Here is a 23,677-nt window from a genome sequence, read left to right as displayed (position 1 = left end):
TTTGAACTGCTGATATTAAATTCACTATTCAACTCATAACCCACTACAATACCAAGGTTCCTCAAGTGAGGAGTTGTTCTGTTTAAGTGCCGCTGAGTCAATTCTGACTCATACCAATCCTGTATAGGGTTTCTGAGGAGCAGTTGGTGAGTCTGAACTGCTGACCTTGTGGTTTAAACCGACCTTGCAGTCTAGGATATTAACTCGCAGCGCCACACCAGGACTAAGTGAGGAATAGTGCATATCAAACAACTAGCTCTGTGATCATCAGAGTATTGGATCAAATAGAAAACAAATAGTCCAACATGGAGGTGGTTGAATTTTTTGCCTTTCTTTTATAGAGGGTAAATATTGGAGTTATATAATCTCATTATGACAAAAAAAAGCATGCAGATACCAGAAAAATTAGTTACTTGCTGAGAGGAGTACTGAAACTTATTACTACTTAACCACATGGCATGGTTCAGCCCAAGGTAACACATGAGCTACTGTGATCCTTTGGGACATAGAGTTAGACATAAAAGAGCATCCAGAAGGAATGAAATGAAAACTAGGTTATACCCTGGGACTTGTGAAGAACTATTGCTTCAGAGCTCTAATAAAATGAAAAAAATTTCTCAAAGCATCCTTTCAGCATTGCTTTTCTTCATTTGATCCGTTACAAATTACAGGCACTTACCAGTGGTGACTGAAGCAATCATTCCTCAAATACAATCTCTGATATTGCTTACAGTAAAGAGTTTTAGTATGAAAAGGAATACTCCCAGTAAAGCCACTTAAAATGTCAACTCACCTCTGCAGGGAGCATCTGCTTGGTGTTATATAAAGACCGACAGATTTTCAAAACTTCATTTCCCAGTCTTTCCTTGTTCTCCTCTGTACATCTGGCTAACATCACTGTTACTAGTCTGACCCATGGGTTATTGCTTAGGCTGGTTCTAATGAAGAAAAATAAAAGGCATTGGAAATTACCAAAGCTCTCACAATCATGACTAGAAACTTAACAAAGAAAGAAATCTCAATTTTTGAAGTAAAATCTGTATGGCAAATTACAATCAGAAACTATGTGGTATACTCCTTTAAGTGTATCATATAGAAAAAAATAACATCCTAAAAAACAAAGGCATCTTACTGTGGTATCAACAAGTTCCCCACTCACATGGACAGAGTTGGTAGCAGTTCAAAGAGGCAAACTCTGAAGCTAAAGACTGGGCTTCAGGTCTGGTTCCTTGCTTTATTACTTGAGTGAGTCAGCTAAATGACCGAAACACCCTCAGCCTAGTCATACGGCTCTGGCAAAGAAACCCAACCTTTCTGGATCTCTGTTTTCCCATTTCTGAATGGAGATATGTTCTTCTTGCAGGGTTACTTTACTTAAGGAATGATGGCATGTAATTGTCAAGTATCACTCTTAATAGTAGGACATCTTAATGCTCACTTGTATGGGGCCAGGGCAGGACTAAATTACAAAAAAGGGGAGTGTGTCTCAGAGGTCAGTGTGGAACACAGCAGAGAGAAAACAGCAGACAAGCGATAAGGGAGTGCATTCTTCCCACTTCATATTGTCCTATTTCTGAAATATCACCTTCTCTGACTGCCAATACCCCAAGTTTCAATAAAACATCAGTTTACATTTCAATAAACAAATGAAAGATAATTTCATTTCATGGTCCCATAAAAAGATTAATGATTGTATTTACACTGCTTTAAATTTTATTATTATTACTTATTAAGATTCTGCTGTCTCATTGGCATAGCACTAGATGCTAGACAGGAAATAACTACAGATGGTCGGTCCCTTAAAATAATTTCATTCTTTGTCCTCAAAGAAAATATTCAAGTGCATGACAACAAGAGGACTCTGAAATTAAAAATATTGAGACTCTAGGAAAGTTTCTGTATCTCAGTTCGTAGTAACAATCTGTGATGATAGCAAACTAACAGTGCTTATTTCAAGGTATAAACAAAGTTCCATGAGACTGTCTGGTTGACTGAGGAATCTTCTTACACTCAAAGACTCTCTACTTTCCTATTTCAAAACCTGACTTCAGCTCTTCTGGGCTTTCCTATAATAGGCTACCTCTCTCACTGCAAGAGAAACACTGGTTTGCCAACAGAACATGCACCAGCGGGCAATGTGGTTTTGACAACAAATTATAGAAATATACTTTTTACTAGCTAACTCGATGAAAACTAAGAAATCTTTCATAACTACAAAGCTATTAATCTTTCAATGCCTTCTCCTTGTTTAACAAGGAACTGAAAGTGAAAAACCACTCTCTTAAGTCTTCAAAGGTTTTTGTGGTTGTTAAATGTCATCGATTCAGTTCCGACTCATAGCAAGCTGGCATAGGGTTTCTGAGGAAAGGCTGGGGGGTTTGAGGCACCAACCTTGCAGTTAGCTGCCCAGTGCTTATCTTATGGACTCCCTCAAAGGTGGTGGTAGTAAATTAGCAGTCATGTCAAGCACATTTCTCAGTTTGTAACCACACTGTATCTACTAGCAACATTCAATCACTGCCACACTCTGTTTGAAAAGTACTTTGGAGCACCGCTTTAAAAGCAGTCCATCATACAATATCCTATGTTGTTGTTGTTAAGTATCGTGGAGTCGGTTCCGACTCATAACGACCCTGCACAGGGTTCCCAAAGCTATAAATGTTACGGGAGCAGAAAGCCTCATTTTTCTCCAATTTGAGACAGGAAGCAGCAGAACAGAACAAACCATCCTCTGAGTTCTCCTAGATAGATGAGGACTCCTAGTAGTAGAGTCCTGGTGTGGTGCTGGTATAGGATAAACACTGGACCACAAGGTTGGTTTGAACTGCAAGGTCAGCAGCTCAAATTCACCAGCTGCTCCTTAGAAACCCTATACAGGGTCACTATAAGTTGGAACCAACTTGACAGCACTTAACAATAACAATTCCTAGATAGATGAGTACTCCTAATACTTCCAGGTAGGGGCGAAATTGCATAAGAAGGGGTTGAATAAATTTGTAAATGCTTCCTTCTGATTCTAATGATTTAATAGTGTCATGAAATACAGGCTAGCCATTTTCAAATAGTCTATGTGACTATAAAAATAAAAATAGGCCTTTAAAAATTAAGATTTTTTTTTTCTACCAATGTATTATGGAGCTTTGGTAGCATAGTGGACTGTAAGTTGGGATGTTAAAACGCAAAGTCAGCAGTTCGAAACTACCAGCCATTCTGTGGGAGAAACATGAGGCTTTTTGCTCCCAGTAAAGATTTAAAGCCTCAGAAAATCTATGCAAGGTCACTAAGTGTTGGAATCAACTCTAGGGCACTTAATCACCACCAATGTATTACATGCTTAAGTGAAGGTGACTTTGTTTCTTGTGACTATATATTACCATGAGAAAGTGAGTGGTTTTTAAATAGTCAGTGTTCCATATTATCCACACCTTTAAGTTTCCTTAGACATAGATTCCCAGGCCCCACTACAGAGATTTGGGTTCAGAAAGTCCAGCATGTGACTCAGTAATCTGCTTCTAACAAACAGCCCTAACCCCTAAGGTAGCAATTCCAAGAGCACTCAGAACTATGCACAGTCACAGGTAAAACTTCAGGTTTTATTATATGAGGACCTGTACTGCACACTTGCAAATAGTGAACAACAATGTGCTCTTATAAGTACATGTCAGCATGCCATCTCTGTCAAAAAATAGTGAAGATCTCAATTTCCGCCCCCTGAACACACTTGGTTATAAAAACACACCTAAAAAGCACACCACTCTCTGGGATACGCTCTAGAAATTCCTAATGGTCTCATCTTAAGAGTTAGGTAAAGAATAGTTTTCAGATATTCTTTAGCAGTACGAAACTGATCACAGTGTAATTTATTTTCAGGCAGTAATTCTTTTTAACTTCTGAAGTGTGGAGAAGCACATTGGCCCAAGGGAAAGTCTGCCTGTCAAGTGTGGGAAGAACACGATCAGTCCAGGAGCAAATGGGCATTTTGAATAGAGGCAATGGCAAGTGTAATTTTTGCCAACAAACAGCAGCAGTTCCTGATATATAGCACATGTGCTTGGAGGACATCTGACCACTACTTGCAAAGGATAAGAGTGGTTATGTTGCTGACAGAGCAAGGAGTTGTCTGAAAGCTCCATGTAGTTTTGAGTGGCAACTGCAAGCTCAGCATGACATGGAACAAACAACATGAGCTGTGAAGGTAGCCAGAGCTGGTTAGAATTCTGTCTCCTTCACTTATTAACTGTATAATATCTGGTTATTTAACTTCTGCACCTCAACTCACCTGCGAGATTCGGATAACATCATCTTTCCTTATAGATCTGTTGTGAGATTACTGATTGTTAAGTTGTTGTTAAGTGCTGTTGAGTTGGTTCTGACTCATTATAACCACAGGGTTATTGAGGAGTGACTGGTGAGTTTGACCCGCCACTCTTGTGGTTCAAACCTACCTCGTGGTCCTGCATTTATCCTACAGTGCCACTATGTATAAATTACACATAACTATGTGTTTTCAATAAATATGAATTATTCATTTATTCTATATTCCAATATTAATATTGTGAGCTTTGTTAAAAGGCAGTCCAATTTTTTTTCTATTGACAATACCAGGACAAAATTGTTATGCAATTATCGTAAATAGACTATTATTAAGCAATGTCTGAGACTTCTGAATTTGGGTTCTTGTACAAGAAGAGATGAAAGGATACTGTAATATTTCAAAAGACAATTTAACTTCCTGTAGAGGCAAATACTGACATTGTTATTCTTTCATTGACTCTTTTCAAGGTACTGCATTTTAAACAGAAACCCAGACACAGAAATGCTAATTACATTAACTTTATGTTAATACTTACACATAGTCACTTTTCATTGGTGGCCAGGCTTGTAAGAGTAAAGCCAAGTGCTGAAAGTCAACTTCTTGGTAACTGGATTCTAGGAGCTCTACAAAGAGAGAGCAGCGGTTCTCTTCACTTTCAATGTCCATTACATTGACCTGTAAGGAGAAATCATACTTAGAACTGGTGGAAAAGACGACTGAATTCATATACTTAAGAATTAAAATTTGATTATTTTGATTAAACACTGGCTGAAATTGAAGATTTTACTAAAGTCTACTTGTCATATGATTTTTTGCTATTAATTAAGATAGAGTAAAACATCTTTTAGTCACATCTCCATATCTCATGTGAAAGACGTTCCTGTCCAATACAAAGTACTCATTCTTTTTCTCATTGAATAATTCAATGGTGTTACTTTTGCATGGTGGCAGTACTAAAACAAAATCAAATTTTCAATGTCTCTGTGGAAGAAAAAGTTTGCTATTCTACATTAAACATAGTTTTATGCATAAATGAAGCCAATTGCTGGTTCTGCTGTTTCATATCCTCAAAATGCAGAGTCTCTATATTTGGGTATGTTGTTGTTGTTAAGTTTCATCGTGTATACAGTGACCCTGTATAAAGTTTCTGAGGAGAGGCTGGTATGTTTGAACTGGCAACCTTGCAGTTAACAATCCAGTGTTTATCCTATAGCGCCACACCAGGACTCCATATTTGGGTAGAGACATTCAAAAGACTCAGATGATAGTACCCTAGAAGGATGCCAATAGATGGTTTCCTATATATTTGCTAAATTGTCTGCACTGGTGCATGTTTCCAAAACTTTTAATTTAATTGACAATCTGGTTCTGATTCTAAGGAGTAATTGAAAAACTCACACCATAAATTCCATATTCACACAAAAGTTGATATGTACTAAAGAAATATTGTAATCACTATGGGAAGCCCTGTTCATGAAGTATGACCAGCCAGATCTTCCAAAACCTGTCTTGAAGCCCCATGCTACATTCCTTCATGAAATGACAATGAAAACACACTACACCGTTTTGAAATGATTTCTGATTTAGTAAGTTACTTGACCCCTACAATAGTTTTCTGCAGAGGATAGCACAGGCAGAATTAACCTCACTTTACAGATGAGGAAACAGGCTTACCTGTGCAAGATAATACGGTTAGTAAGTGGCAAAGCCAGAAAACAATTGTAATTACATCAGCGACAATTATAATTACATCAGCATGTTCTAACCCTAGAGAACTTAATAAGCAGGAGTAAGCTTTATATTATTTAAGTTGGTGTTTTAATTGGGAGTTTGGAAATATTCTCAGTATGACTTACAGAAAAATGGTTTTTAAAATATATCAAACTCAAGACATTCCTTATCTGATCTCTTTCAACTAGTTTCCAGCCACAGGGTCTCTTTGGTGTGGACATCATGTACACTGCCACACCACATAAACATTGATCTGTTTTCTCTGTCTACACCTTCTTCCTCCAGATGGCTCATTTCCTCTAACTTGTTCAAATGTCATCTTGTTTAATGAACTTAAAACTATACTCATGGATATAGGTAGCTCAAAATAGCAACAGAGAGGGAAGGAGTCTTCATATCAAGTATCAGTGCTATCCCCTCTATATACATGGTAGATAGGAACGAGCAATTTAGACAATGGCTACCTAACATGAGGGGACAATAGTGGCCCTATGCAGTATTTCTCCTGTTGTGACTAATTTCACTCAACATAATGTCCTCAAGGTTCATCTATGTTATGCGGTGGCTTGCAGATTCCTTATTATTCTTCAAGTTAGCATAGTATTCCATTGTGTATATGTACCACAGTTTGTTTATCCATTCTTCCATTGATGGGCACTTAGGCTGTCTCCATCTTTTTGCTATTGTAAATAGTGCTGCTATGAACATTGGTGTGCATATATCTACTTGTGTTATGGCTCATATTTCTTGTGGGTAAATGCCAAGTAAAGGAATTGCTGGATCATAAGGTATTCCTATTTCCAACCTTCTGAGGAAGTACCATATTGCTTTCCAGAGTGTTTGGACCATTTTGCAATTCCATCAGCAATGCAGGAGCATCCCAGTCTCTCCACATCCTTGCCAACATATATTGTCCTCTACTTTTTTGATCTTTGCTGCTATTGCTGGTGTGAGATATCTCATTGTTGTTTTGATATGCTTCTCTCTAATGGGCTCAAGTGTGGCAACGATAGTGAGGTTTGCCCAGAATTGGGCAGTGTTTTGTTCTACTGTGCATAAGGTTGCTATGAGCTGGTACCGACTCGATGGCACCTAACAACAACAATGGCTAGTGATTGTGAACATTTTGTCATGTTTGTTGGCTGCCCATATCTCCTCCTTGGGGAAGTGTCTGTTTATGTCCTGTGCCCATTTTTTAATTGGGTTATTTGAGTTTTTCTTGTAGAGGTGTTGTAGCTTCCTATATATTTTAGAAATTAGTCCCTTGTCTGGTGTGTCATTGCAAAATATTTTTTTCCCAGTCTGTGGGCTCCCTTTTTACTCTTTTGGTGAAGTCTTTTGATGCACATAAGTTTTTAATTTTTAGCATGTCCCAACGATCTATTTTGTCTACTTATGTTTGTGTAAATTTCAAAATGTTTGAAGTTTGGTAGTCTGTATATGCCCTGAATTAGAGCCCTCACATTTGTCCTTATTTTTTCACTGATGGCCTTTATAATTCTGGGATTCACATTTAGGTCTTTAATCCATGCTGAGTTGTTTTTGTATAAGGCATGAGGTAAAGGTCGTGTTTCAATCTTGCATATCGCTTTCCAGTTCTGCCAGCACCATCTGTTAAAGAGACTATCTCCTCCCCATGTAATATATTTAGACCCTTTGTCGAAAATCAGTTGGCTATGTGGATGGGTTAATATCTGGATTCTTGATTCTGTTCTATTGATCAATGTAACTTTCATTGTACCTGTACCAGGCTGTTGTAACCACTGTAGCTGTGTAGTACATTTTGAAATCAAGGAGTGAGAGGTTTCAAACCTTATTCTTCTTAAGCAGTGCTTTGCTTATTCTGTGTCTCTTTCCTTTCCATATAAAGTTTGTAATAGTTTTTTCCATGTCTTTGAAGAATGTCACTGAAATCTGGATTGGGATTGCATTATATGTGTATATTGGCTTGGGCAGTATTGACATTTTGACAATGTGAAGTCTTCCTATCCAGGAGCACTTTCCATCTTCTTTTGAAGCTTTCTGCATCATTCAATATTTTGCCCATTGAATCCTTTAGTATTGCAAGTTGAGACTTGAATTTTTTCTTCAGTTCCTTCATCTTGAAAAATGCTGAGCATGTTCTTCCCCTTTGGTTTTCTACCTCTAGCTCTTTGCACATTTCATTATAATATTTGACTCTGTCTTCCTGAGCTGCCTTTTGCAATGTTCTATTCAGCTTTTACCTCCTCATTTGTTTCATTTGCTTATACTGATACACTGAAGAGCAAGTTTCAGGGTCTCTTCTGACATCCATTTTGGTCTTGTCTTTCTTTCCTCTCTTCTTAATGAACTTTTGCTATCTCCCTGCATGATGTTCTTGATGTCATCTCAAAACTCTTAAAAGTGTGCCATCATTAGTGTCTAATGCATCACATCTGTTCTTGAGATAATCTCTAAATTCAGGTGGGATATGTTCCAAGTCATATTTTTGGCTCTCATAGGCATGTTATAGTTTGCTTTAGCTTCAGCTTGAACTTCTATGTGAGCAATTGAAGGTCTGTTCTACAATCTGCCCCAACCTTGTTTTGGCTGATGATATGGAGTTTTTCTACCATCTCTTTCCACAGATCTAGTCAATTTGATTTCTGTGTAATCCATCTGGTGAAGTTCATGTGTATAATGGTCTTTTGTGTTGTTTAAAGATGGCTACAAAGGTTATTTGCAATAAAGAAGTCATGGGTCTTGCAAAATTCTTTCATGTGGTCTTCAGCATCATTTCTATTATCAAGGCCATATTTTCCAACTACTAATCCTTCCACTACTAATCCTTCCTTTTTGTTTCCAACATCTTCATTCCAATCGTCAGTAATTATTAATACATCTTGATTGTGTGCTTGATCAATTTCAGACTGAAGAAATTGGTAGAATTCTTCAATTTCATCTTCAGTGGCTTTAGTGTTTGGTGCATACATTTGAATAATAGTGGTTTTAACTGGTCTTCCTTGTAGGCATATGGATATTATCCTATCAGAGATAGCATTATACTTCAAGACAGGTCTTAAAATGTTCTTTTTGACGATGAATGTGACATCATTCCTCTTCAATTTGTCACTCCTGGCATAGTAAATCATGTGATTGTCAGATACAAAAAGGCCAATACCAGTTCATTTCAGCTCACTAATACCTAGGATATTGATGTTTATACATTCCATTTCAGTTTTGACAACTTTCAATTTTCCTAGATTCGTATTTTGTACATTCCAGGTTCCAATTATTAATGGATGTTTACAGCTGTTTCTCTTCATTTTGAATTGTGCCCCATCTGCAAATGAAGGTCTCGAAGTCTTTACTCCATTTGCATCATCACTGTCAACTCAACTGTGAGGAGGCAGATTTTCCCTGGTCATATTTCGAGTGCCTTCCAACCTAAGGGGCCCATCTTCCAGAATTGTATCTGATAATATTCTGGAAAAGGGCATGTTAAATGGCTGACCTTTTTTCCCTTGCATTATAATATGAGTTTCTACATTAGAGTTTATTTGCAGAAAAAGTTTTATACTTAAAAAGAATTGAACAATCAACGAATGACAAGTCTCTAATGGACATAAAAATTAGTCAGCACAATATTCCTGGACTTTTCCTCACTAATGCAATTTTTAAATTTTCTTCAAATTTGTTCAGAATATGCCCCCATTATCATCATGTATCTTTCAAGAAAATCTATCAAGTTTACCTCTTTGGGATGCAAAGAAACTTACTACAGCCTTCTGAGCTGACAATTCCACCTTGAATTTAAAAGGCCCAGTAGATGTCTGCTAGTTTCTACAATACTGTATTTTCTATAATTAACTATAGTAAAATTAGTCATATGGAAGTCTCTAAATTATATGAAATAGAAACTCTCTATGGCCTATTTTCTGTACAAATTATACCCCTTGGAAAGAAGAAAGTGAGAGGAAATTATTCATGCTTATATTATCATTTACATTCAATACACTCAAAATATGACCATAATGACATGAATGAAGAAAAGCTTTCTGGATCTTCACTTGCTGATGTGGCACAATTCAAAATGCAGAAATAACAACTGCAAACATACATTAATAACATGAAATGTACAAAGTATTAATCTACAAAAATTAGAAGTTGTCAAAAACTAAATGGAACACATAAATACTGATATCCTGTGAGGTTGGCCCAGGACCGGGCAGTGTTTTGTTCTGTTGTGCATAGGGTTGCTATGAGTTGGTACCGACTCGATGACACCTAACAATAACAACAAATGTACTAGAGAGCTGAAATGGACTGGTATTGGTCAATTTGAATCAAACAATCACATGGTCTACTATACCAGGAATGACAAATTGAAGAGTAATGGTATCACATTCATCAACAAAAGGAAAATTTCAAGCTCTATGTTGAAGTACAATGCTGTCTATGATCAGATAATATCCAAAAAACTACAGGGAATACCACATAATACCACTATTATTCGTATTTACATACCAACCACTAAAGCTAGTAATGATGAAACTGAAAAACTCTACAAGCATCTTCAGTCTGAAACTAATCAAACCTGCAATCAAAATAAGTTGAAAGGAGCATAGACAGTCACTGTACCAAAAAGAATGGTCAATACGCAACAATTTCAGGAGGCAGTACCTGATCAAGAATCAATGGTATTGAAGAAATGGTTCAAGCTGCACTGAAGGCATTGGAAAAAGAAAGACCCCAGGAATTAATGAAATACAATTTGAAAAGTTTCAACAAACTGATGAAGTACTAGAGGTTTTCAGTCATCACTGCACAGAAATTGGGAAGGCAGCTACCAGAAGAATTGATCGAAAAACATGTATTTGTGCCCACTTCAAAGAGATGTAACCCAACAAAATGCAGAAATCATCGGAAATATCACTAATATCACATGCAAGAAAAATTTTGTTTAAGATTATTCAAAAACATTTGCAACAGTATAATGACAGAGAATTGCCTGGAATTCAAGTCAGATTCAGAAGAGGAAGTAGAACTAGGGATATCATTGTTGACATCCAACAGATCTTGGCTGAAAGCAGAGAATACCAGAAAGACGTTTACTGGTGCTTTACTGACTGTACAAAGATTTTTTTACTCTGTAGATCATAATCAACTATAGAAAACATTACAAAGAAGGGATATACTAGGATAGTTATTTGAGTTCATGAGCAACCTATACATAGACCAAGAGGTTGTGGTTCAAACAGAGCAAGAGGATGGATATTGAATGGTTTAAAATCAGAAAATATTTGTGCATGGGATGTATCCATTCACCATACTTATTCAACTTGTACATTGAGCAAACAATCCAATTCAAGGCGCTGGCACCAAACCGTGGGAGTGGTCATATTCTTCGTAGCTACAAACTCACTCGTAAGAAAGAAATAAAAGCTATTTTCACTTATGGGTATCTTTGGAGGATTATTAATTTTATATATTTATTTTAATTTTATAAACAACATTAATTTAATATTTAAAAGAACTTATCTTTTAACAGTCTAGGATGAAATGGGAAAAAAGCATAAACCATTTCTCCTGAATGCTGAAGTATGAGTGGAAAATCACTTTTGCTTTTGAGTTGTGGAAGCCCACTTTTGTTTTTGAATTATGAGTTGAAAAACCCACATTTTTATTTGGCAGATATTTTCTCCAAAATGAACAAAATGAGCTAATCACTTCTAGACAAAGAACTTTGTCAATGATAAATTTGAGTTTTAAGATAAAATTGGAATTTTAACAAACTTCTATTTGGCACCATAAACTTGATAATTTTCCAATCACTTAAACTTGATAAAATCATTCAGTGGTGATATTAATGAATGGAAAACTTTGATTCCATATAATGGAATGAGTCAGTATTTGGAAGGTCTGCATGATTTAGTAAACCAATATTTTTCAAATGATAAGTGCATATTACAAAGTCACAAATGGTTAAAAAAAAGATAATTCAAGTAAAATAGAGATCAGTAAACTTTTCTATTTGTATCAGTATGAAAATTTTGTTGATATGCCTTCTAATTCTACATTATAATGAATCTTTAAGAAACAACCTCTCAAGAGTTTTGATACGGTATCAGAAAATACTCAGAATTATCTGAGAAAGCTTCACCCCTTTCTAACTCTGTATCTGTTTCAGTCTAATTTTCTTTGTACACATCAAGTAAAATATCTCAGTAGGTTGAATGCATAAGCAGACAATGAAACTCTAGTTGCCCTTTATTAAGTTGAAGAGAATTTTTACATATCTGTTAAAGAGATTTGACAAATTGCAAAACAATGCCACTCTTATTAAATTTAATTTTACTTGGAATATACTGTTCTTTTTTTTAAAAGCACGCTAACATCAATTGATACAGCCATATAAAAAGGTTCATTGGGCTCTTGAAGACTTTTTAATAGTGCAAAGAGTAATTAAGACCAACATATTTAAGAAATACTTGTCTAAAAATAATCTATACTCTAAAGAAAAATCAGCCTTAGGATGATTCTTGCCAAGTCAGTAAATCCAAAATTTTAAACACATTCAGTAGAAGATACATACTTCTAGACTATGTAGAGAACTCACAATTTAAGAAGACACTTTGCTCACTTTGATTGAATCCTTTGAGGAATTTCTATCCCTCTATAATAGTCCTACTGAAAGGGAAATTCTAGCCTTCTCTTGTTATTCTCTTACTTCTAAAAATCTTACTCCAATCTAATTTCTGACTTATTTTTACCCTGACATTCACGACTTAATTTGTTCCTTCATATGATCACAGTTCTGCTCTCTGACTGTAACAATTTATGATCCACCTTTCTCAAGCATTCCTCTTGAGTCAATCTACTGTCTGGAATAAAGTCAGGTGATCTCTACCTTCCTCTTTAGGTTTAATGACTATATATGGAAATGATTCAAAGGGAAAGCCATTTTTCATTAGTAGATTATGGACAAGAAGGGGAAAGATGAACAAGGAAGACAGGGGAAGACTTGGGAGGTATGCATGGGCTAAATTGGATAGATGTAAACAGTGATGTATACCCAACCTTGGAAAAACAGGACTCTGTGATACAGGGATCAAGACATAGTCTGAATGGGTAAAGGAGGGGAAATAATGTTAAACTGCTTAACTGTCTTGCAGATACTGGTTTCCCCTGACTACTATTATAAAATAGATATTTAAGTTGTATGGAAAGGAATATTGGGAAATATTATTACAAAACACTTGTAAACCTGTCTTTAGCTTGTAACTGATTGGATTAGCTAAAAGGGGTACCAGAATTTGCCCAGGGAAACAGGCTTCTTACTAAGGATTTGTGGAGTATGGGGCCTGAAGTGAAATCCTGAGCCCCAACCAGAACCTTCTGAGGAGGGATATTCCCACTTGAAAGGACATGCAGACCAACCTGGAGTGGGCAGAGGAACAGAAGATATTTCTTGAAAGAAAGACCAGCAAGGGAAAAAACAAAACAAAAACAAAACAGCAGACTGTTTGGCTGTTATAAGATCAAGCAAGCTATTCACCTGGGACCATAAAGGAAAGAAAAGTCAGCCCAGCAAGGTAAACTCCCTTCTAAGACTGAAACTCAAAGGTAACACATGAGCAGGGTTGTAAACTCACTGGTGACCACCCTGATCTACTTGTGAGTGGAAGTGGAAGAAATGTAGCAATGAAGACATGGGTTTAATATGGCCATGTTCCATAGACTCCCGTTGACCTGGAGATGAGAGAGAGAAGAGGAAGGGTTAGCTGATCTGAAGTTTAGGGAGACTTGGCAACTCTCAAGGCCATGGGCACTGACCTAACCACTAGGGACTGGAATTGAGTGAAGAGGTCAGTTGATCTGAACTGGGGGGGAGGCATGTAAGAGTACCCAAACTTGCAGATGGTAGACATTTGACCTAGCTTGGATTGTTTGCTGATTAGAACTCCACCAGAAAAAGATAAATAAGTTTGATAGAGGAAGCAAGCATAAATTGCTGCAATTTGATGAACTGGACATTTGCTTATGGATGTAGCTGCTCAAAATTCCAACTGGAAGGGAAAGATAATTTGTATCAAGTATCAAGCCTGTCCCCTCAGTACACAGGGTTGATAGGGACAGGCAACTTAGACATTGGCTACCAAAAATGGGGGACTTTAAAGGTATGAAGTAGCTAACTTACAAGCTTTCAAAAGTGTGCTCAATTTCAAAACGAGGTGGGTAAGGTAGCATCTCCACTGAATAGTTTTCTTTTTGTCCAGATGGGTCTGCTGAAAGGGCAAGGGGAAGGATGGGGATAGGATAATTTTGATTCAATAGTAATTGTTATCATGACTAATTGACACGATCACAACTGTAAATGTAGATGATGTGTAACAAAAAGGAGGAACTAGTTAGTCTTTCTAGGAACAGGATTCTAGGACCATCAGGAGGGAAGAACATGATTGGAGTGTGGGATCGTAACAAGAAAAGCAGCAACAGCGGAGCTGGAAGCAGAGGATATGGCATACAGAGATAGAGCAACTGAGGACTCTAGACCCATGGAATGAGAAAAGCTGTGTTCCAGAAGGCAGGAGGCTAGATTGCAAAATGTGCACTTTGAACATTTAAACGAATATATATTTTATGAGCATTTTGTGTATATAAACAATAACAAAAAAAAAAAGGAGGGAGGGAAGGGAATAGACATTAATACTGTTAGCATGAAGGGGATTGTCATCATTGCAATGCAACAAAATATGATTAGTTGAGTGTAAAATTGATGAGCTGCCTGGCAAACTACCACTTAATTCACAATAAAAGCTTTAAAAACTTTTTTTATTACAGAGATCAGTATGAGCAAATTAGGTGTCTTCCTATGTTGTGAAACATATAAAATAAACATACAAAAAGTGACACATTTACTCTCTTCAGAATATTATATGAATAAAAGTATTCATTGGTTGTTCTGCAAACACCATAAACTGGATATTTACAGGGATCATTTCTTCAACCTTCAACCTTCAACCTTCTTTAAGTGTCAATGATAATCTCATTTGAAAGAGCAAGCCAGAATACCCGCTAGCTTTATACCTCCATTCCCATCCCCAAAGGTGGTTACCATGTTGTTGTTAGAGTCTGAACAACACATTTTGATGAATACAGCACCCTAAATGAGTGTAGGGCAGTCTCCAGTAGCTTTGCATATTCTGTGCCCATGAGCTGAGTGATCAGCTCTTGAAGACTTAGTTACGTTTGCTCCCAAACCTGTTGATGCCAGTCGAAATTGTTATTGTAAGTCATACAATTTAGCTTAACATTAACTGAGGAAATGTAAATGCAAAAAGAAAGAGTTTCAGCCATGAGAACTAAGCTGAAAGCTTTAAAAAACCTAATTTAAGCTTGTCACACACACACATAAAATAAAACTGCTGTAGATGTGGGAAAAACAATCAGACTAGTCACATAAAACACTGCCATAGTGCTTGATGTAGGCAGAACAGCTGTACAATATTGAGAAAAATCACAGAAACATAGAAGAATTTCTTTGCAAGTTTTTGCTCAAGAAATTGAAAATCAAAAACGAATTCAGAGTTTTTAATTTCTCAAAAAAAAAAGCCTTAGTTTTATAGTAAATACTTGGTAAATATACTCATTTATATAGTTTCACATAAAATGTCTACGGTACATATAGCCTTTTTATTCTCTTCACCATTTCAACATACTTAATTGACTCATGTGATAGTAGTTAAGAGAAGATTTTTATTTTAACATATTCAGCTTCATAAAGGTCTTGTTGTTACGTGCCATTGAGTCTATTCTGACCCATAGCGACCCTGTATGGAGTTTCCAAGGAGCAGCTGGTGAGCTTGAACTGCCAACCTTGCAGTTCAAATGACTTTGCAGTCTGATGCATTAACTCACAGCACCACACCAAGACTCCATAAAGGCTTTAAGAAACATAAACAGAGCCGAGAGCGGGACCCTACCCAGAGAAACAGAGATGCCTGAGATGGAGACAGAGATGATGACATGGAGCGATGAAGCGGCTGGGGACTTTGGATCCAGAGAGGGAAAGGGACTGTGGGCCAAAAACTTGGGGGTGGGGCGGGGTGTAGGGGGTGAGTTTCTAGGATATACCCTCTGGTTGGTTGGAACCATGGCAATGAGATGATATACGATGGAATGAATGTAAAACTAAAGTTCTCTCATGTAAACTATCATATAATTCATAATAAAAAATTCTTTTTAAAAAAGAAAGAAACATACAGTGCTACAAGAAGAGAGAAGCTTTCTGGTGTAGTGCTATAGGATCAGTACTGGACTTTGAACCACAAGTCAACCGTTCAAATCTACCAGCTGCTCCTCAGAAACCCTATATAAGGTCACTATGAGTCAGAACTGACTCAACAGCACTTAACAAGAAGAAGAGAAGTTTATCTGACCTCAGAAGAGAACAGCTTTCAGGAAGAGTAAGATATGATTATGTAGAGGTAAGGGAGAATAGAAGGAATGAAGGTGGGGAGAGAAATGAATTCAGTCAGTAGAGAGTTGATGTCAGAAGATTAGCACTACTGGATGCCTGGGAACACCGCACCATGTTCAAAGTATTATCACTATTTACTTTGGTTCCTTTTGAGTTAGTAGAAAAGGGAGAGAATTTTAAAAGATGAATAAGACATCTCATGAGCTGTCCCTTGAAAAGCTAACAGAAGGGTAGAGAATCGATATTACTTATGCTTACTATGTTGTTGCTGATTGTTACTGAGTTGATTCAGACTCATGGCGACCCTTCGTGTGTTGAGTAGAGCTTTTAGAAGCAGCATATGTTAGGTCTGTCTTCCAAGGCACCTTTGAAACAGCCAATCTTTCAGCTAGTAGTCAAGAGTGTGTGCAACCAGAGCCTACAGTCACTTTATTAATATTTAATTTTTGCATCTATATATCACAGAAATCAAATGTGAGACCTTTTATCCAAAGTTGAAAAAAAAATTTTTTTTTTTTAAAGAGAAGAGGAAACTGTAATACAGAGAAAATTTTTAGCAGGAATAAACAAAATGTTAAGAACCAAATCCAATATATCTAGGAGATTCTGAGGTATCCCCCAGATTTTTGATATAAAAAATTAAATAGAATGTTCCATATGCAATAAGGGTACACATATAGCAATAGTGTATGTCCAAAGTAAACTGAATGTACAAAAATATTCATCATATAAGACCACATTTTCAATTGGCAAAGTTAAGACACATAAATACACAAACAGTAACTAGTAACATACAAGACATGCCTTCTTCCACTTTTATGATCTTAGAAAGTCTCTTCTTGCAGGAGTATGTGATAGCAGTGGGGAAAATGTTAAGAGGCAGTGATTCTAAAGGTATATCAAAGCTCTGGTAATCTATCGTTTTGAGACATAGGTAAGTAGAAAACTGAGAAACGTCAGCATTGACAAGAATTCTTTAGTGGTGTATAATGGAAGGCTGTATTAAAGCAGAGATGTTAAGTCTGCATTTCTACTCAATTACTTTTGTTGTGTGACCCTCCACATATCTCAACTTCAATTCATTCAACAATAATGTGGTAGGGTGAGAGAGGAGGCCTTTTAGAGAGCTACTAGACATATTAATGGAAATAAAGCATGGAGAGCATGAAGAAGAGCGCTTGGTGCTGGATAATTGCTCAGTGAATGTTATTTCCCTTCACTTTGAATTGGTGGCTTCCAGAGTCTGTTCTGACATCCTTCCTTGTTGTTGTTGTGAAGTGCCATCAAGTCGGTTCCAACCCATAGCGACCCTGTGACATCCTTCCTACACATAAAAAATTTCAGTTCTGCTTTTACTGGAAACAGTAAGAGATGCTTATTTCCATAATTTAAACAAAAGTAAGAGATTTCAGACTTCTGAGGAAGAAAGTTTCTGTACCACTACTCTCCCAGGCCAACCTTGCTCCTGAATATTAAGTTACCTGACTCTATCCCAGGCATCTTAATGAATATGAAAAATGAAGGGAAAGATGTTCTTTTACACTGTGCCTTACTCATTTGGCTCAAGGTCATGAAGTTGATTTTGAAAGAAACACCTTTAGAATGAGAGACTTTGTCAAGGCTTTGTAAAGAATTTACCTTACTGGCAAAATAACACGTTAACCCAAGACAGTCTAATGGGTTCTGAAAGAAGACAAGAGATTCACTCTTGGGGCAGAGACAAAGTTATTATTCACAGCAAGAGCAGCAGCCACAGTATCAGCATTTTCTTTTGTCAGTTCCTTGATCATAAATGCCCACAAATGGCCAGTGACACCTGCACATACAGTAGGTTGTGTGATCGAAGAAATCTGAGCTTAGGGATTCTGAATCTACCTATGGATAGAAGGCATGACTTCCCTTTGCAATGGAGGGAGAGAACAATCTCTGTTTTCCAAGGCTTTACAAAGACATCCTTGAAAAGAGTCTAGAACAAAGATATCAGGGCCTCTGCTTGCAAGGCTTGCAGAAAAGGGAAAAAGCTCATAAAAAATTGTCTTCCAATAACCTTGTAACATATTTATAACTAATTACGTTGATAGAGTCTAAGACTGTTGTGCTGTTAAGTGCCATGGATTCAGTTCTGACTCACAGCGACCCTGTATAGGGTTTCTGAGGAGTGGCTGGTAGGTTTGAAGTACTGACCTTGTGGTTAGCAGTCAAGTGCTTATTCTACAGCGCAACTCTCTGGGTACCAAACTTTTCCTTACAAAAATATTAAATGAAGGTACTAAAAAATGGCTTTCTAGATGATGAAAGCATATATTTTTTTGTGAAAACAACATGTACTCTGAAGTTTATTTAAGAAAATGACAAAATAAGTGGGAAAAGGTAAGAATTTCACAATTAGACTAATAATTTACTAAATCCCTATTCTAAGCACTATGAAATTATTTTCCCATGCATCACTGTTATTCTTTTATCATTTATTCAGGTCTTTTAATAAATTAATTTTAGTCATAGTTTAGTATTTCTTTAGCTTTTTCTAGACCTTGTTGTTGTTAAGTGCCTTCAAGCCAATTCCAACTCATAGAGACCCTGTATAGGGTTTCCGGGAAGCATCTAGTGGGTTTCAACTGCCAATCTTGCAGTTAGCTTATGGGTGGAATGGAAATAGGAACCACAGGGAGGAAATGAGATAACTGTTGTTACAAGGAAGAGGAATGCAATTACTGCGATGAAACAAAGTGCATCATCTGTTGACTATAAAACTGGTGATCTTGTCTATAAGCCTTCACTCATCACTATAAAAATTTTGAAACAAAACAGTTATAGCTCTTACTTCTGTTTCTTGTCTTATTGTATTGACTAGGACTTCAAGAACAATGCTAAGAATTAATAATGATAATGGAAATCCTTTTTTTTACCCCTTAATTTTAATAGAAATACCTCCACATTTTCAGTGTTAAGAAATACCGCCACACAACAGTGGTATGTGTGGAAATAATTCTCATAGTGCCTACAATAGGGGTTTAGTAAAATACTGGTCTAATGCTTACCTTTTTTAACTTAATTTTTTCATCCTTTTCTTAAATGAAGGTCAGAGCAAACATTGCTTTCAAAGGAAAATAGATCCTTTTATCTAAAAATCCATTTTTGAGGACCTTCATTTAATACTTTTGTAAAGAACAGAGTTTGGTATTAAGAGAGGCTAATCGTGGACTCTATCAATGGAATGAGATGTCTTCATCATTAAAATTGCTTTCCCTTTTCCACTAACTCAAAGGAACCAAAGTCAGTAGTTAAAATACTTTGATTTGAACATGGCATGGTGGTCCCAAGCACCCAGTAGTCCTCATATTTTGGCCCCAGGATACTTCCCTACCATTATCAATTCTCCACTGACTCAATTCATCGCTCACCTCCCCACCCCCGCCCACATCTCTTCTTTGAGGTCAGATTAGTTTTTCCCTTCTTACTGTTGTTGTTAAGAGCCATTGAGTCAGCTCCGACTCATAGCGACCCTGCACAGGGTTTCTGAGGAGTGGCGGATCTTGTGGTTCAAAATGACCTTAAGGTTCAGTGCTTATTCCTATGGTGGCACCTGTTCATACAGCACTGAAAACAATATGTTTCTTGAGGCCTAAATTCTAGAGACCAGCAGAGAACATGGTCCATAGCAAATGATAATACACATTCCTTGCATATACATTTCAATAAAGATGATACTATCTATTTACTTTCTAGGAGTTGGTTTTGTGCTCATATATTTGCATACCACAACTGGCAATGGTGCTCATTAAGAGAAAAATTAAAATTCGTTGTTTGGAAGAAAATCATTATGTTGTAAAACTGACAAATTAACTGAAAAAAAATTAGAGAGAGTAAAATTGCTCTGAGACCACAAATGTAAAAGAAAACTAGTCTCAGGGGCTTACAGAAGTTGTGAGACTATGAGAATAATGTGATTATCATGGGAATTTCAGTTTCCTAAAATACCTGACAACAAGGCATCTGTCTCAGTATATATGTATATATGTAGACCTAAGAGTCATATTCTCTCTTTTCTAGGAAGTAGTAAATATATATTAAAAGAGGTATTCCAAGCAGATATGAGCGTCCCTTTCAAGTATGAAAATTTGAATGTGAAATGACTATGGCACACATTTAACAGTGAGGAAAAACCAACTCGAGATGGCTCTCAAAGGTTTCCACTTTTTTCACTAAAGAGAATGTAAAATAATGGTGAACGGTCAATTTGATTATATATTCAGCTTTCTAAATAATGATGATAATCCCACAGCAGCACCAAAAAATGTTTATTTTGAAGACATTAGCAGACTTTTGTGAACCATAATATTTAACATTCTCTTCTGCCAAATGGAGAGAACATTTATTTATATGGTGGCTGTGAATATGAAATGAGATATGAAGAATAAACCAACTGACAAAGAGACCAAAACACAGTAAGAACACAATTAAAGATAGGTGCTATTTGTCTTATCATATTTAAACTATGCTAAGGAGCTCTGGTAGCGTAGTGGTTACGAATCGGGCTGCGGACCTTAACGTCAGCGGTTCGAAATTACCAGCCGCTCCACGGGAGAAAGATGAGGCTTTCTACTCCCGTAAAGATTTACATCCTCGGAAACCCTGTACAGGGTCGCTATGGGTCGGAACCGACTTGGTGGCACTTAACAACAACAACAACAACAAGCATAAAAACCCAGAAAGCTGTATTTGTGCTTTGATTCTAATAAGAATTATGTCTGTATATAAGACAAGACAGAATACAAAGATATGTGAATGTTTTAAGAAAATGGGAGTGTAAATTAACTTGCATTTCTTTTTAAAATCCATTTAGTTGGAGTAACACATATAATATTTTAAATGATTCTTAAGCATGTCTTCCACAGATTATTAAAAATATACTTGAAGGAAATTATTTTTTTACTATACTTTCTTTTACTTTTCCTCTTCTCTCAGTAAATTAGAAAGTAAAACACACTCCTTTTAAGAGCCCTGGAGGCACAGTAGCTAAAGTGCTCAGCTGCTAACCAGAAGAAGGGTGGTTCAAACCCATAAGAAGGATGTCATATTCTGCTTCTGTAAAGATCTGTTGTTGTTAAGTGGTGTTGAGTAAGTTCTGATTGTATAGGGTATAGAGTCAGTTCTGACTGTATAGGTCTTCTGAGGAGTGGCTGGAGGGTTTGAACCATCGAACTTGCAGTTAGTAGTCCAATGTTTATTTGACAGCAGGTCTACTCTGCCCTATGTTGTTGTTGTTAAATGCTCTCAAGTTGATTCTGACTCATAGCAACTTTGTACAGGGTTTCCGAAAAGCAGCTGGTAACTTTGAACTGCCAACCTAGGGTTCACAATACAGTGCTTATCCTATAGCACCACACCAGGAGTGCACTCTCTCCTACAGGGTCACTCACTGTATGTCAGAATCAACTCACTGGCAGTGAGTCCAGATTTTAAAATATACTTCTTTCAATACTGTTGTTCCTTCCCCACTAAGTTATCAAACAAAATCTTGGAAAGTGAAATGCCCAGTATTTTATAGGCACCGATAGCACTTAACAACAACAATATACAGCTAGTGACTATTCCTCAATGACAGCACTAATTAAACATCATAGAATTTGCAAGTGCAAATATCAACTGTGACTCAAACATAAGAACACCTCTTCTCCTTTGTCTCTCACTGAATTGGGTGACGTTAGTCCTTGGTGTAAGTCAATTTATCAAGAAACTGTAGCCACCTTATCAGACAGAGCGAGCCCCTGCACTTAAAAGTAGATTTAGCTATCTCCTTTCAAATGAGAACAGTTTAAATTTAAAATTCTCTGTGGCTGCTGAAGACGGACATGAATATTTTAACTCAAGACATCTCTCCTGTAATCTACATCTTCCTATAGGCACTGACAGGAGCCGCTTTTATCTTTACATATTTATGAATAGGATATAGATGTCAATGCATATAAAAGTGTTCTATAAAGAGAAAATAATTATAAACATGTAAAGGATCATTTTTTTTGAAGTAGTAATTATCTTCCATATGAGCTGATGAGCTCTTAAACTGTTTTTAAGAAACTCATATGATGACCACTTGATTTAAAACTGCAAAATAACTGCAATTCCTTTCATGAATACAGCACAGTCACACTGAGATGCCTTGGTGTGTAGAAATTCAAAAGACAAAGCAAATAGACAAACTAAAAACCCTGCTCTGATAATCTCCACCAAATCCCAAACTCATTGCCAAATTACAGAAAACCTACAGGAGACAGAATAGAACTCCGTTGGGATTCCAAGATGATAAATCTTTATAGGAGCAGACAGCTTCATCTTTCTCCTGGGTAGTCCTAACAGCTTACCTTGTAGTTAGCAGCCCAACACTGAAGCCACTGTGTACCAGGGATCCTTACTGTTTTGATGTGGTTGTTATTAAGTGCAGGTTCTGACTCACAGTGACCCTGTCTAGGGTTTCCTAGGAGCAGCTAGTGAGTTTGAACCACCAATCTTGCAGTTCAAACTGACCTTGGGGTCCAATGCTTATCCTAGAGAGCCATATACACAGAAATGAAAAAAAAAAAACCAACAGAGCTGATATTTAACAATATGAGATCTCTATTAAAGCTACTTTTTATATAAAATCTTAGGCAACCAATGTAATCTGTTCTAGGAACCCTGGTGGCACAGTGGCTAAAGTGCTCAGCTACTAACCAATAGGTCAGCAGTTTATATCAGCAGCCACTCTTCTGGAGAAGGTTGTGGCCATCTGCTTCAGTATAGAGCTATAGGGATGCTAGGAGCTAGGATCATCCAAATGGCAATAGATTTTTCTTGCTTTTTAATGTGGTTTCTTGTGTTCATTAGACCTAACCAAGATCTTTAATGAAGACAGTCAAAGTTCTAGAAAATCAGAAACAGTCATAAGCTTTCAAACTAACAAACTCAAAGGGCCTAGGATCAAATGGACTGCGTGTGAATTACCAGAGATTGAGTAAAAAATTAGGGCTCTTCAGGCTAGAAAAATGATAATCAAATGAAAAGGAAAAAAAAAAAAAAAATATATAAAGCGAAGCCCATTACCATCAGTTCATTTCAACTCATAGTCACATTTTAAGGGTAGAGCAGAACTGTCCCATAGGGTTTCCAAGACTCTCTCTTATTGTTTTGTGTGTGTGTGTGGGGGGGGG

General features: G+C 36.9%; 1 protein-coding gene across 1 annotated transcript in view; it reads right to left on the bottom strand.

The window, feature by feature from the left end:
- NBAS (neuroblastoma amplified sequence) overlaps positions 1–23,677 on the bottom strand; it is a gene marked incomplete at its 5' end in the record, with an annotated part of 556,069 nt that overhangs the window by 60,106 nt on the left and 472,286 nt on the right. Inside the window, 2 exons of the mRNA XM_006869470.1 lie at positions 794–932; positions 4,851–4,990. Of these exons, the coding sequence (XP_006869532.1) occupies positions 794–932; positions 4,851–4,990 (279 nt within the window). The remainder of the gene's footprint in view (positions 1–793; positions 933–4,850; positions 4,991–23,677) is intronic.

This window comes from Chrysochloris asiatica, unplaced genomic scaffold (genome assembly GCF_000296735.1).
Source record: "Chrysochloris asiatica unplaced genomic scaffold, ChrAsi1.0 scaffold00131, whole genome shotgun sequence".
NCBI classification, from domain to species: Eukaryota; Metazoa; Chordata; class Mammalia; order Afrosoricida; family Chrysochloridae; genus Chrysochloris; species Chrysochloris asiatica.
This window is presented reverse-complemented; position numbering and strand designations above follow the sequence as displayed.